This window comes from Lissotriton vulgaris, chromosome 9 (genome assembly GCF_964263255.1).
Source record: "Lissotriton vulgaris chromosome 9, aLisVul1.2, whole genome shotgun sequence".
NCBI lineage: Eukaryota > Metazoa > Chordata > Amphibia > Caudata > Salamandridae > Lissotriton > Lissotriton vulgaris.
Genome location: NC_141697.1, coordinates 783697959 through 783710585, shown reverse-complemented (window position 1 = coordinate 783710585; position 12627 = coordinate 783697959). Strand labels below are relative to the sequence as shown.

General features: G+C 45.0%; 1 protein-coding gene across 1 annotated transcript in view; it reads right to left on the bottom strand.

Annotated features, from left to right (window-relative positions):
* Nucleotides 1-12627, bottom strand: part of NAALADL1 (N-acetylated alpha-linked acidic dipeptidase like 1) — a 274450-nt gene that overhangs the window by 151075 nt on the left and 110748 nt on the right. The window contains exons 5-6 of the mRNA XM_086938510.1: nt 10015-10204; nt 5925-6018 (exon numbers count right to left, since the gene is read on the bottom strand). Of these exons, the coding sequence (XP_086794636.1) occupies nt 5925-6018; nt 10015-10204 (284 nt within the window). The remainder of the gene's footprint in view (nt 1-5924; nt 6019-10014; nt 10205-12627) is intronic.

The window sequence follows — 12627 nt, the reverse complement described above, 5'->3', positions numbered from 1 at the left end:
CCGGGATGATAATAGCATCCGGGTCTGTTTCGAGGAGACTTGTGTCTTCCTCCATTAGCTGGGATGCAAGTCTAACTGCTTCCCTTTCTTCTTCACTGTCTGTCATTTAAAAAATGCAGGCTTTGCAGAGTAGGTCTCCAAGGAGACAAAGATTAGGTGCACAATATTTTGGAACACTGTATCCTTCAACGTTGAATAAACCAGAGCTTTACATAGGAATCTCTTCCTACTAAGGTCGGGCGGATTTTAACCTTTCACCCACTCCAGACGTCTATTGGAGTATTTACGGGTGAAAGGGGTGTGAAATATGCACGACTGAGTTACTCTACAAGTCTTACGTTAGTTTATCGCCTTACCAAACATTGGGCGCCATGTAGTGTAGTTCCTAGTTTCCCACTAGGCCCTGCGCATTGGAATAACATAAACAGTAGTATCGACGTGGAACTGGCTATATTCCAGGCCTCCACTGACTATGCTAAACTTAATTGGGTTGTGTTACCAACTAGCTCAGAGGTCACTGGAAACTTTCTTCTCTGTATAGGAAGTGATCAGCTTCCCTGGCACAGACAAGAAGGGATTCAGTTTTCCAACAACCGTGCAACATGACAACTTTGCTCCTCAGATCAAGAGTCGATCTCTAGGGTCGTGTGAAACAATAGACATAGATTTCACTCAGTCAGTCTGGTGCAGTTTACTTTCACAATATGTAGAGAATAGAGAGACGGGCGTTTATCAATAAAGGTTAACATTTATTGAACAGTCTTTCTTCTCGTACAAGAGAAATGTATTGCCACAATTGCAATAACTGTTATTATAAAAAGTACGTACAGTAAGATAAGAATTGCGAAATAGAACTGTAAAAGCATTGATATGGTTTCTTAGCCATACAATGGTTTAAAAGTAATAAAACATATATACAGTCATATATACATTAGGCTAACATACTCAACTGGTGCTTCTAACTAAGCCTACCCCGGTGTGCCTGACCTAAGCCTAACACGTGAGAAGGGGGAGTAAGTAAGTAGCTTAAGTTAAGTTGGTTTTGCCAAGGTTTGTTTCAAGAATTCTCTTCTAAGGGTTTAGTCAACACCATACCTCTGAATAGAATGATGGAGGATTGGTATCTCCTTCAGGGGTCTCTCTCGATATCCCAGTCACCTGCGAGGGTAAACTGGAAGCGCCGGGACTGGATTTCTCTGCACGAGAAAGGCAGCGGCTTCTCTCAGCGCGTCGGGAGGAAGGAGGGGTGACAGCGTCCGCGGGCAGCTGGGCTGGATGTCTTCGCAGAGGACGGCTGCACGGCTCCTCAAGCGTACTGTACCACAGTTCGCGCTGTAGCGGCGATAATGGTAATCAGTAGCTTCACCACCACAGGATAGCAGGCTGCAGCGACAGAGTGCTAGTTTTTACCAACACTGGTCATGCAGGCAGCTGGCATCAGCAACAGTAGCTCTCGCTCAACAGCAGCTAGCTTCGCATTGCTTAAGGCAACGTTGGTAATATTTATACCTGACAGGTGCCGGGTTTGACGCAAGTTTGCTGGACATAAGACGTCAATAAAAGATGTCACTAGGAAGTGGCAGCTATCAGTTGCTCATTAGAGTTCTATTACTAATCAAAACATAGCAAGCGGGGATTTCCAGGTTTGCTAAGTTTTTATCTTGTTGAAGAACTCGGAGTGTTATCTAGGAATATCAGATAGTGACTGCTGCTCTGTCATTGCACTAATTGGTCGCAAAGGAAGTAGCAGAGAGTCATGCTGGAATGTGGCTCTGTGGCTCTGCTCGTGTGAGGCCAGAGATGACTTTTCAGAAAATCGCACTTGAACGGTTATGCCAATATAGGGAATAAAGGGCTCTATAGCCGAATAGGGGCATAAGGTCACAGTATCGATCAGGAACCTAGATAAGCACATGACAATAGCACGTGTGTGAGTTGGTCCTGCCAGGATGTGAACTGAAGACCTTTATTACATAACTGAAGATGTCAGCAGCGAGCGTTTAAAACACAGAAAAATCTTGCTGTGAATGTGTGTGTGTGTGTGTGTGTGTGCGTGCGTGTGCGTGTGTGCGTGCGTGCATGTGTCTGAAAGAATTAGCACTAAATAGCTCATGTGTGAGTTGGTCCTGCCAGGATGTGAACTGATGACCTTTATTACATAACTGAAGATGTCAGCAGCTAGCGTTTAAAACACAAAAATCTTGCTGTCAGTGTGTGTGTGTGCGTGCATGTGTGTGAACTGATGACCTTTATTACATAACTGAAGATGTAAGCAGCGAGCATTTAAAACACAGAAAAATCAAGCTGTGAATGTGTGTGTGTGTGTGTGCGTGTGTGTGTGCGTGTGTTGCATGTGTGTGAAAGAATTAGCACTAAATAGCATGTGTGTGAGTTGGTCCTGCCAGGATGTGAACTGATGACCTTTATTACATAACTGAAGATGTCAACAGCGAGCGTTTAAAACACAGAAAAATCTTGCTGTGAATGTATGTGCGTGCGTGCATGTGTGTGAAAGAATTAGCACTAAATAGCACGTGTGTGAGTTGGTCCTGCCAGGATGTGAACTGAAGACCTTTATTACATAAATGAAGATGTCAGCAGCAAGCGTTTAAAACACAGAAAAATCTTGCTGTGAATGTGTGTGTGTGTGTGTGTGTGGGTGTGTATGCGTGCATGTGTGTGAAAGAATTAGCACTAAATAGCACGTGTGTGAGTTGGTCCTGCCAGGATGTGAACTGAAGACCTTTATTACATAAATGAAGATGTCAGCAGCAAGCGTTTAAAACACAGAAAAATCTTGCTGTGAATGTGTGTGTGTGTGTGTGTGTGGGTGTATATGCGTGCATGTGTGTGAAAGAATTAGCACTAAATAGCACGTGTGTGAGTTGGTCGTGCCAGGGTGTGAACTGATGACCTGTATTACATAACTGAAGATGTCAGCAGCGAGCGTTTAAAACACAGAAAAATCTTGCTGTGAATGTGTGTGTGTGCGTGTGTGTGTGTGCGTGTGTGCATGTGAGTGAAAGAATTAGCACTAAATAGTATGTGTGTGAGTTGGTCCTGCCAGGATGTGACCTGATGACCTTTATTACATAACCGAAGATGTCAGCAGCGAGCGTTTAAAACACAGAAAAATCTTGCTGTGAATGTGTGTGTGCGGGCATGCATGTGTGTGAAAGAATTTGCACTAAAACAGTGCTTTATTCTCAAACGATCACTGATCTGTTTAGACAGGCGGCAGAAACCAAAAAAATCGCCGGCAGCAAGCTCAAATCCACGCATCTTTCTATTTCTTGTCAAAACCATTTATACAGCATGTCTTCCCAAGCTCAGAACTGCCCAAATTTGCAAGCTGGGGGCACTTTTTGGCTATCTAACTTACTAATGGGGGCAACGTTTATTTGGTGCCCAGGACTATTTTCTGTACCAATTTGAGCCTGTGTGAGCGAGACGAAGTAAGAAAACAGAGTCCATGACACCGAGTGAGTGTAACAAATTAGTCCTAAACAGTCCTAAATGTGACTGGTATGTGTGAGCGTGTGTGTATTAAAAAGACGAGGGAGCTATAGTGTAAGGATGACAGGGCGGGTGTGTATCACTCTGTATGTCTGGATGCACAAGGGAAAGAGAATGTAGAAAAAGATGAGTCTATCCTAAGTTAGAAACTTACGAGTCTGTCTGTTGCCTCTGTGTGTGTCTGCGTATGTGAGAGAACGAGAGAAATAAATGTGTGCCTCAGACAGCGAGCGACCTGTCGGTGTGTGTGTGCGAAGGGGAGGGGAGGGGGAGAGGGGTGCGCGTGCGCTCGAGAGTGTGAGATAAGTGCAGCGGTGAGACCATCTGAACGAGACGATCCGCGCTAGTATTGCAGTAAGCAACCGCTAACAGTTAATGTATGAGGCACGTCACTGGCCCAGTGAGACGTTTCTGTGAGTGTGTGCTGTAGAAGAGCCACCGCAGAGGTAGTCATTGAGGGGCAAGTTTCGGAGGAGGGTTTATGACAGTTCCCAATAAAGAAATGGACGTGTGAGCCGGATTTATGCGCAAGGCCTCATTTAGAAGCTGGAGTCTGAACTAGTTTAGGAGAGAACCCTCTGCCATGAGTGCAACACTGAAGTGTAAGTGTGTGAAAGAGGGGTGCCTTTGTCCTGAGTGTTACACAAAACTGTGAATTAGTTAAGAGACACATTCTGCATGTCCCCTCCCCAATCTCTCCCTGCCCCCTGTGGCTTCTGCTTCACAAAGAAAGAAAGACAAAAGCAGGAGTGTGGGAGGGGGCAAGGGGCGCGGTTTACTGGGTGCAGTAAAGGGTGAGCGGTAGGAATACGTGAACGAGAAGGGAATCAGATGAACTAGCGGATGGCCCTGGGTAATTCTAAAAAATGAAGTCGCTATAGGACGAAGTGGTAGATGGTGATGTAACAGCACCCTCCTTTACCGAAGAAGGAGTGTTGTTTCTGAGATGCTTGTCGGGTGGGGGTGGGGGCGGGGGAGAAGGGGAGTGAGCGAGTGGGAGGGAAGCACTGGTGAAGCGTCGCGCTTCAAGAGCCTGGTGGGGGGGCGGGGGAGCCAGCAAGTGGGAGGGAGGAAAGGAGCATATGGGGATGGGGTGTAAGTGAGGGGAAGCAGAAGCCTTTGATGGTGGTGTGCGAGGCCAAGCGCGCACCTGGGGAAGCTTCATGGGGGAAGCTTCATGCTCCAGTGCACAACATGCATTGTAGGAAATCTGGCTGGTTTAAGAGATTTTAGTTCAGGTGTAATAGGTTTCGAGTAATTAAAATTACTCGAACTAATAATTAAAATTACTCGACCTAAAAAGAACCGAAAGAGTGAGATAAAGATACAGGAATTGTAGGATGGAGGAAGAAAGAGGCATGAAGTGGAATCTAGACTAAGATAAGTAGTCTTGTTATTCAACATTTTCAGGATTAAGATGACCCAATGCATTTTACTTTTTCAAATTAGGCATTGGAAGATCTCAGTGTGATAACTAATCAACCTACACTTAGTACCAGTAGCACAGCAGAGGATTAGAAGGTGTTTAAGAATATAGGCTGCGATTCAGATTCCAATCATTGCCTCAACTTCTTGGATAGCATAGGTTCGAGTGGACTCTCTGCTTAATACAGAGCCAAGTCTGGCACTAGAGATGGGATGATACATATCTTCTAAATGCCTAAAATATGACCCAACTGCCAGGGAACGGGTGGAAAATGTCCATTCACTGAATATGCTAAAGATTCTTTTACCGACCATACCAGGGCAGTTCTTGGACCTCTTAAACATGCCTGCTGAGCTGTAAAGTACTGGACATGCTCAGTAGTTTGCACTGGCACTTCTTCTTCCTTCAGTACCCATGAACACATTATTCAAATATCTTGACATGGTGTACGACAAAAATATTGCATTCAATACTTCGAACCAACCATTAAATCACAACAAAACTCTAGTAAAGTAGTTGAGGAGTTCGAATTTGTAAAAATATACTTATGTTGATAATGTACTGATAGAAGATGCTTTTTGTAGATCAATATTGTCGACCTCGATATGCTGTCATACCTCCCAGACAAAAAGGATGCCACAAGTAACTAGCAAGAATGGGAGAAAACAGTCCTGCTGCAGTCGTGAATGGCAATTATATGTGGGTAGGATTAGCAACTGCAACCCTTAGCACTGACCTTGGTACTCCTCCTGAAGGGAGAAGCAGATAAAGAAAGCAAACAAGGCAGTCAGAGCCCTGTTTACTTACTGTAAATGGGACTTTCCTTTTTTCCTCCCCTCTCATTTGTAAACAAGAAGCTGTTAAGAGGCTAAACATGGGACAAGCAGCCAGCTCTGTGATGGCATTAAGAGTTAAAGGGTACATGATGAGGAAGGAGATAACAGAAATATTGCCCCCTCCAACCCTTCCCGCTGTCACTCACCATATCAGGGTCCTGGCATCTTCATATCCGATTGGTTGTGTTGGGATGGGTGGGATCCCTTGGATCTCGGACTCGTTGATGCGATATGTATGTTCTGAAATGGAAAGCCATGCAGAACAAGGAATGATAGCAGAACTGTGAAACCAAAAGGGCTCATAGGGAAGGAGGAGCTGGTCTGGTCTGACTGCTCAGCTGGAAGGACCAATGCCACAAAGGGTAAGCAGCCTGAGGGAGTCCACAATATACACACAGCCCGCGGCTACATTCAAGAATGGCAGGATACAAAGGGCAAACTCAGAACTCAATATTTATCCATCCCCTACACACCCCAAAAGGAGAGTATTTTCATACAATCTTTCCTGATGGCTTTCCGTCTTCAGCCGGTGATGTGATTGTCCAATGCTGTCCTTGCTGGAGAAGTATGGCTCACTGGTTAGAGGAGGCAGACCTGGAAGCAGAGGTCAGCCTGGGACCAGGGTTCAATTCCTGGCTCGGCGGGGTCTTGAGTACTAAAATGTCCATGGACTCGACAATTCTCGCTCCGGTGCCTACTCGATTCACGGGTTCACACTCTGTGACTCTGGGCAATAGCTTGCTTAATCTCCACAACGGCCCCTCGCGGCGGGATGCCTGGCTTTCACCTTGCGGATACCCTGCCGGGGTTATCTCACAGGGGAATACCAGGACGGGTTCCCTAAGCAAGCGCTTAGAGACCTGTTGGTGATTTGCGCTATATAAATTCCTGTAATTTACATTTACATGCTTGGTCTGCTTTCCCACTTGTCAGAGCCTTCTCTACTAATGATGCTCCGAAGCAATGCTACTGGATGAAAGATACGGCACGGAGGCTTATTCACCAAAATACCAGGGTTGGCGAAATGACATCACGCGCCCTTCCTTTTACACGCCAGTGACATTACAGATTTGAACTCTCGTTCCACCCCTACTCCCTCGACAGTTGAAAAGCTACCCTAAGATAAGCACTGGAAACTGCAGCCAGTGAATACGGAGCTTAGGGTTACATGCATTAAGCTTTTTTGAGGTGCGAATCGGCCCGTTTGCCAACGCAAAAATGGCTTTTCTCATGTATCAAACCCAAATTGCGATTCGGTAACCTGTTACCGAATCGCAATTCGGGTTTGCAATTCGGTATTAGGAAGAGGCTTGTTCAGGGCGTCCGTTGATAATAATGCATCATATCGGTATGTATGAATGTTTTGAGACTGAAATGCGGTCGCAAAACATTAGCATTTTACCATTTACTTCAAGTAGGTGGTAACCCCTTCGCAAATGGGAATCCCCTTTGTGAATGTTTGTTAAAGCATTTTTTAAGAGCAGACAGTGGTCCCACGGACCACTGCCTGCTTTCGAAATATGAAAGGAAATCTTTTAATTTTTCTTTTTGTAAAGCATCCCATTTTCCTTGCCGGCCACCATCCCTGTGATTTTTGAAATTCCTAATGGGTCACAAATTACAACCTACCTAATTATTATTCATGAGGTAGGTCATTTGCGAACCACTGGGATTTGCAGAAAGTGTTCAAAACACTTTCATATATGCCATTTTCCGACTTCCTAATTGCGGATTGCAAGGATTCGCAAATAGGGAATTGGAAAAAAGGTTCTTCATACATCTGGCCCTAAGATCCCGTTTTACTTTCTGTTCATTCCACTCCCTTCGTGGTCCCAGGATCTAGGAGTCACAAGGGCAATGCAAGGGGTTATCAAAGGGCAAGCCAAGATAGAAGGTGCTACCCTTGACAACCTAAAATTAACCCCCTTGGGTAGTGTTGGGACCAGAATGAAATTAAGGGAGAAAGATAGCAGTATCACATCCCTCCATTTTCGTACACCGTTTTTTATAAAGGATGGTTCCATTTACCTGGGAACTGACAGGGAAAGGGAATCTGATTCTAAATTCGAGTCATCAGATCAACTCTTGCAGAGGCAGTCACTGACAGGAGTAATTTTGCTCTCAACTTTGACTTTAGTTCATGCCACTATGGACAGGTGGCAACGGGGTTTAACCCCTTCCATTCTGATGACGGCCTCCAGCTGTCATGCACTACGGTGCTCGTGTGCTGATGACGGCTGGGGGCCGTCATGAACCCGCCCACTCGCGATTCTGCCGCACAGGCGCAGAATCGCGGCCGCATGGAAGGGGTTAAGAAAACAAGTGTAGTTTATACTTTCCAAAGAACAGTAACAGCTAAGTACTTTGTGGTGACCTCAATGAATGAATCAGTGACCCTGAAAAGAAAGGCTAGCCAATATTGAACCAAATCATTGACTACAAGGCTGCCATACCTCATATCCCCCTTTAGGTTATCTGATGGCTTAGCCTCAGCATACTTTGCAGACACAGTGAACACCAGCAGCAGTTTCTTCTGGTAGCTCCATTGAAACAATCCCAGCAGATCAACAATCTGAATCTGTTCCTCCCACTAGCACAGATACTAATCTGTTGTTAGAATGCAGAATCAGTTTACTTCAACTTCCATCTTTGAATTCTAAACAATACACTGCCTTCTGCATGCCTCAAAAGATTGGGCTCAAGCCTACTGATCTTTTCCTAGCCTTTGCTCCATCTACCAGTTGACTGCCTCCAATGAGTCCAGGACCTGAGGACATTGATTGCTCCATAGCCATCCGGTGACCATCACCCCACAGATGGAGGTTAGATGCCCTCAACACCACCAAGTTTTGGTGAATTGACCACAAGAGGCAGTGATGCTACCCTCCCAAGGATGCTCCACTGCCCCTGCCCCTAGGTTCCATCCCGAGTGACTGCACCCTCTCCAGCACTGTCTTGGGTGTGATGAAGGTCACCAAAGCCACAACAGGGTTGGCATCCTTCCCCGTCACCTGCTCAGTGATCCACCAACCAGCGGGACTCTACACCTAAGGCTTCTGAACTTTTTTTTGGCACGCTAATTCTGGTCTCTTTCGTGATTTGTGGCACACTAGAAACCTTTTTCTTTAGGTTTTATCCAGATCTAAACCTTTCCATTCAGTAGTGGAGGGCCCTGAAAGTAGGACCATTAGTTCTATGTGGAAGCAGCTATGTGGCTTGAACAACATCAGCTTAAAATTAACAGAGTGAAAGCAGGTTCACCAGTTGAGCAAATTCATGTGAATGGTATGACCCTGGCTAGCAATTGGTGAGATATTAGCATTTTTAGTTTTGAGGTTATTTAATGAATAACGCATGCTACTTTGGCTACCCACTAATCTAGCGGTAGTGTAACTTTTCAGTTCTGACTCGGATATCAGGATATATATATAGTGATCCAAAAGACCAGACTGTAAGGTACTAGGAGGCCCAGGGGCCCTGCAGGAGCTAAATTATTTAATCACAACCAGTATAAACAAGGATGTTCAAACCTTTATTCAGCTGGGTTGTCACTTTGCCTAGCTGCCTATTTTTCTAAACAACAGTAGGTAAGAGTATATATTTCTTGGAGAGCTTCCGGCAGAGTTTCAACAACACATGCACATCCCCTGACTTTGATATCTGTGTCATCTAGACAACATTGCAGAGGCACCTGCATAGACTTCAATGTTAACTTTCCACACTCTATACCAGCCCATACATATCCAACTCTGCTAAGATAACTCTGGCCCATTCAGCGGTCCAACCACAATCAGGATCTGGAAAAAATCATAACACGTAAGCGGCATTTTTAGTATAAATGACCAGAGTGCAAAAAGCTGTGATCTACAACCAAAGGACCCTTTCAGGCATATGGGCAATCATTTCAGACTGGAGAGGGTGGAGAGGAAAGTCGTAAGGAGCAACCATTGCTTTCACAGAGAAGTAATGAAACAACTGAAGTGCTGGCAACAGAAAGTGATGCACAATCTATACCCAGGTGAGCAACATGAATGCCAGTACATTGGATACAGTATAATTAACAATGGTGAGAGTGCAGCATCTATAGATTTAAGAGATATAGTGGAACTTAGAAGGGGGTAACTAGATGGGTTCTTTCTAAGTTGTTGGATTCTAGAGTTTTGCCCTTGCTGCAAAATGTTCATAGCACTGGGTAGGGGTCACACTATCAACAACAATACAGACAGCTCTGCAAACCTTTTGCAGGGTAATATGGGGTCAGCAGATCCCCGAAGTATCCATTGTAGGATCCCCGCTCAACCCCGGATGGGGGCAGGTACCACGAGTTCGGATAGGCCTCATTTTCTGTTGCCTTGCCGTCATTGATGTCTTTGGGGTCCGTGTAGACGAGGACTCCAATTACGCCAAATGCCGCACCATTGATGGCCTGGAAAAGGAGAGGCAAGTGGGAATTGAGCAGAGAGTATTGTGCCAAGTGACCAGCTGGTAGACTCACTCGCAGACGATTCTTCCAGCATTGTGATTACTAAGAGACTTACCTGCAGAGGAATTTGAAATCAAATATATTCTGAGCAAGTCACAACTTCCATGCAAGCCACTTTCTTGCAAGTCACTCTTACCTTGAAAATATACATACACCAGTATGTATGTATTTAAAACAGTATGTATTAACTGGCATTTTCACCTAACTATAACCATTCAGGCATCAATATATATGGAGAACAGACTGCATAGATGAAAATATATTTGGCTAAAACAGACTATACATGGCATAAAACTAAACTGCCTAATGCAGAGAGTAAACTAGTACAAATAGCAGCGCAGTGCACAGCCATCTTATTTTGCCAAAAACACGAAAATCATGTTTCAAATAAATATATATATATATATATATATATATATATATATATATATATATATATATATATATATATATATATATATTACCTACTGGCGTGTCGCCAGTAGGTATATATAGTTAGGATTATTTGTCTATGGAACCTTTGAAAATTCTATGTCTAATAACTTTGGCGTTTGTGGACGGAATCGGCTGAAATTTTCAGGAAAATGGCACATTTTGTTTCTGAGCAGCCCCTGAAAATTCGGGGGGGTTTCCTCAAGGGGGGGGCCGAGAAAAAAGGGGGGTCCCAAAACGCGTTTTCCCCATGTTCATTTCCATAGGGCGGTTGGCCTCACTTTTAGCTCGAACGGCTGAATGGATTTGCACGAAACTTGGCAAAATTGTAGGGACTGTTAGCCCGATGTGCCTTTGCTAGGTCTCAATATATGTGCTCCAGTGGTTTTTGAGAAATTAACGTTCAAAACAAGATATATATCTATAACAGCGCTCCGGGCTGCGCTCCGGTCCGCTTACTTTTCGCGAAACGGAACTTTGCGATGCGAAGCTGATTGGCTCTCCGGTGTCTGTCAACATTCTAAACAGTCCGGAGCGGCCGCCATCTTATCTCTCGGTAGGATCGAGAGAGAAGAAGAGGTGAAAAACGAAGGGGGAATTTAATGAAAGGGGGCAAGGTATACCCCTCTTGACCCCCTAGGAATGATGTTGGGGTTATTAAAGGGTCCTGTGGGGAAAATAAAAAAAAAAATATTTTTCACGGTAGAAGCGCTTCCCGGGCCGCGAACTGGGCCGCAAACTGGTAGCGAAACGGGAATTCGCCATTTTGTGTTTCGTTTTAATTAAATTACTAGGTATAAGGGGGTGCGGGAGACGTATCCTGATCCCTTATGTTTTCTGAGGGTGGCTGAGGAGGCTCATATATGTTGATACATGTCTTCCAGCGGCTGTGCGTGAGCTTTTTTTTTTTTTTTGCTGCGTGACGTCTGTTAACGTTCGATTCGATGGAAATCAGGAAGTGTTGACCGCCAATTTGTCAGTGCGATAAAATATTTTGTTATAAATGAATCCTTATTGATAAACATTGTCTGCGCCATCTTGCCTTTTTGTCCAATGCCACAATTTTGTCGTGCACGGCAGCCATTTTAGATGCCTTGACCAGACCCACTCTCTGCACGCCGTCGATTCTCAGCACGGCTCCCCACCCTCGCAAGCATCTCCCCCACGCACTGGTCACCCCCGCTCTCTCTCTCATGCATGGGCCATATACTTCCCCCCATCTGCGCTGCTCTTCCCTGAGAATCACACCCTGTGCCCGCCCGACACCTCCCTTTCACCCTATTCACTACCGCACCCTCTGACACTCCTCTTCCTCTGTGTCCGATTGTCCAGGCCGGACCCAGGCTATCACCTAGCCCTGCGGATGTAGTTTATGGCCCCAGCTGTAGAGAATCCAGACATACCAATCCTCCCGATTCAGGCGTGAGACTACTGATTTCAGTGCTAGTCTCCCGCCTCCCGATTCCTGCAAGCAAAAACCCGGGGGCATATTACCAACAACTAGCGATAATTTTTGTCTCTAACTTGTTTAGAGACAAAAATTATCGCCACACATCGGCGATTTTTATCGCAGATAAATCTTGCTATTAGCAAGGTTTATCGCAAATGCGATAAAAAACGGCCGCAATGCATGAATATCGCTGAAAAGTCAGCGATATTCATGCATTATCCAGCAAATGCTCTTAGCCATGTTATCCACCTCCCATTGGATAACATGGCTAAAAACTGCTCAGGGCAGGTGTTAGCTTTTGGAGATATTCGTGCTTAGCGCGAATATCTCCAAAAGTTGGTAATAGGAGATAGCGATGTTAGGGACTGTTTCCAGTCGCTAACATCTTGGCACGCCCACTTTGCATGTCATTAGTGATAAATATCACTGACATGCAAAGCGGGGCCCAAGATGGTCGCTATCTCCTTTTAGCTGTCACTAACTG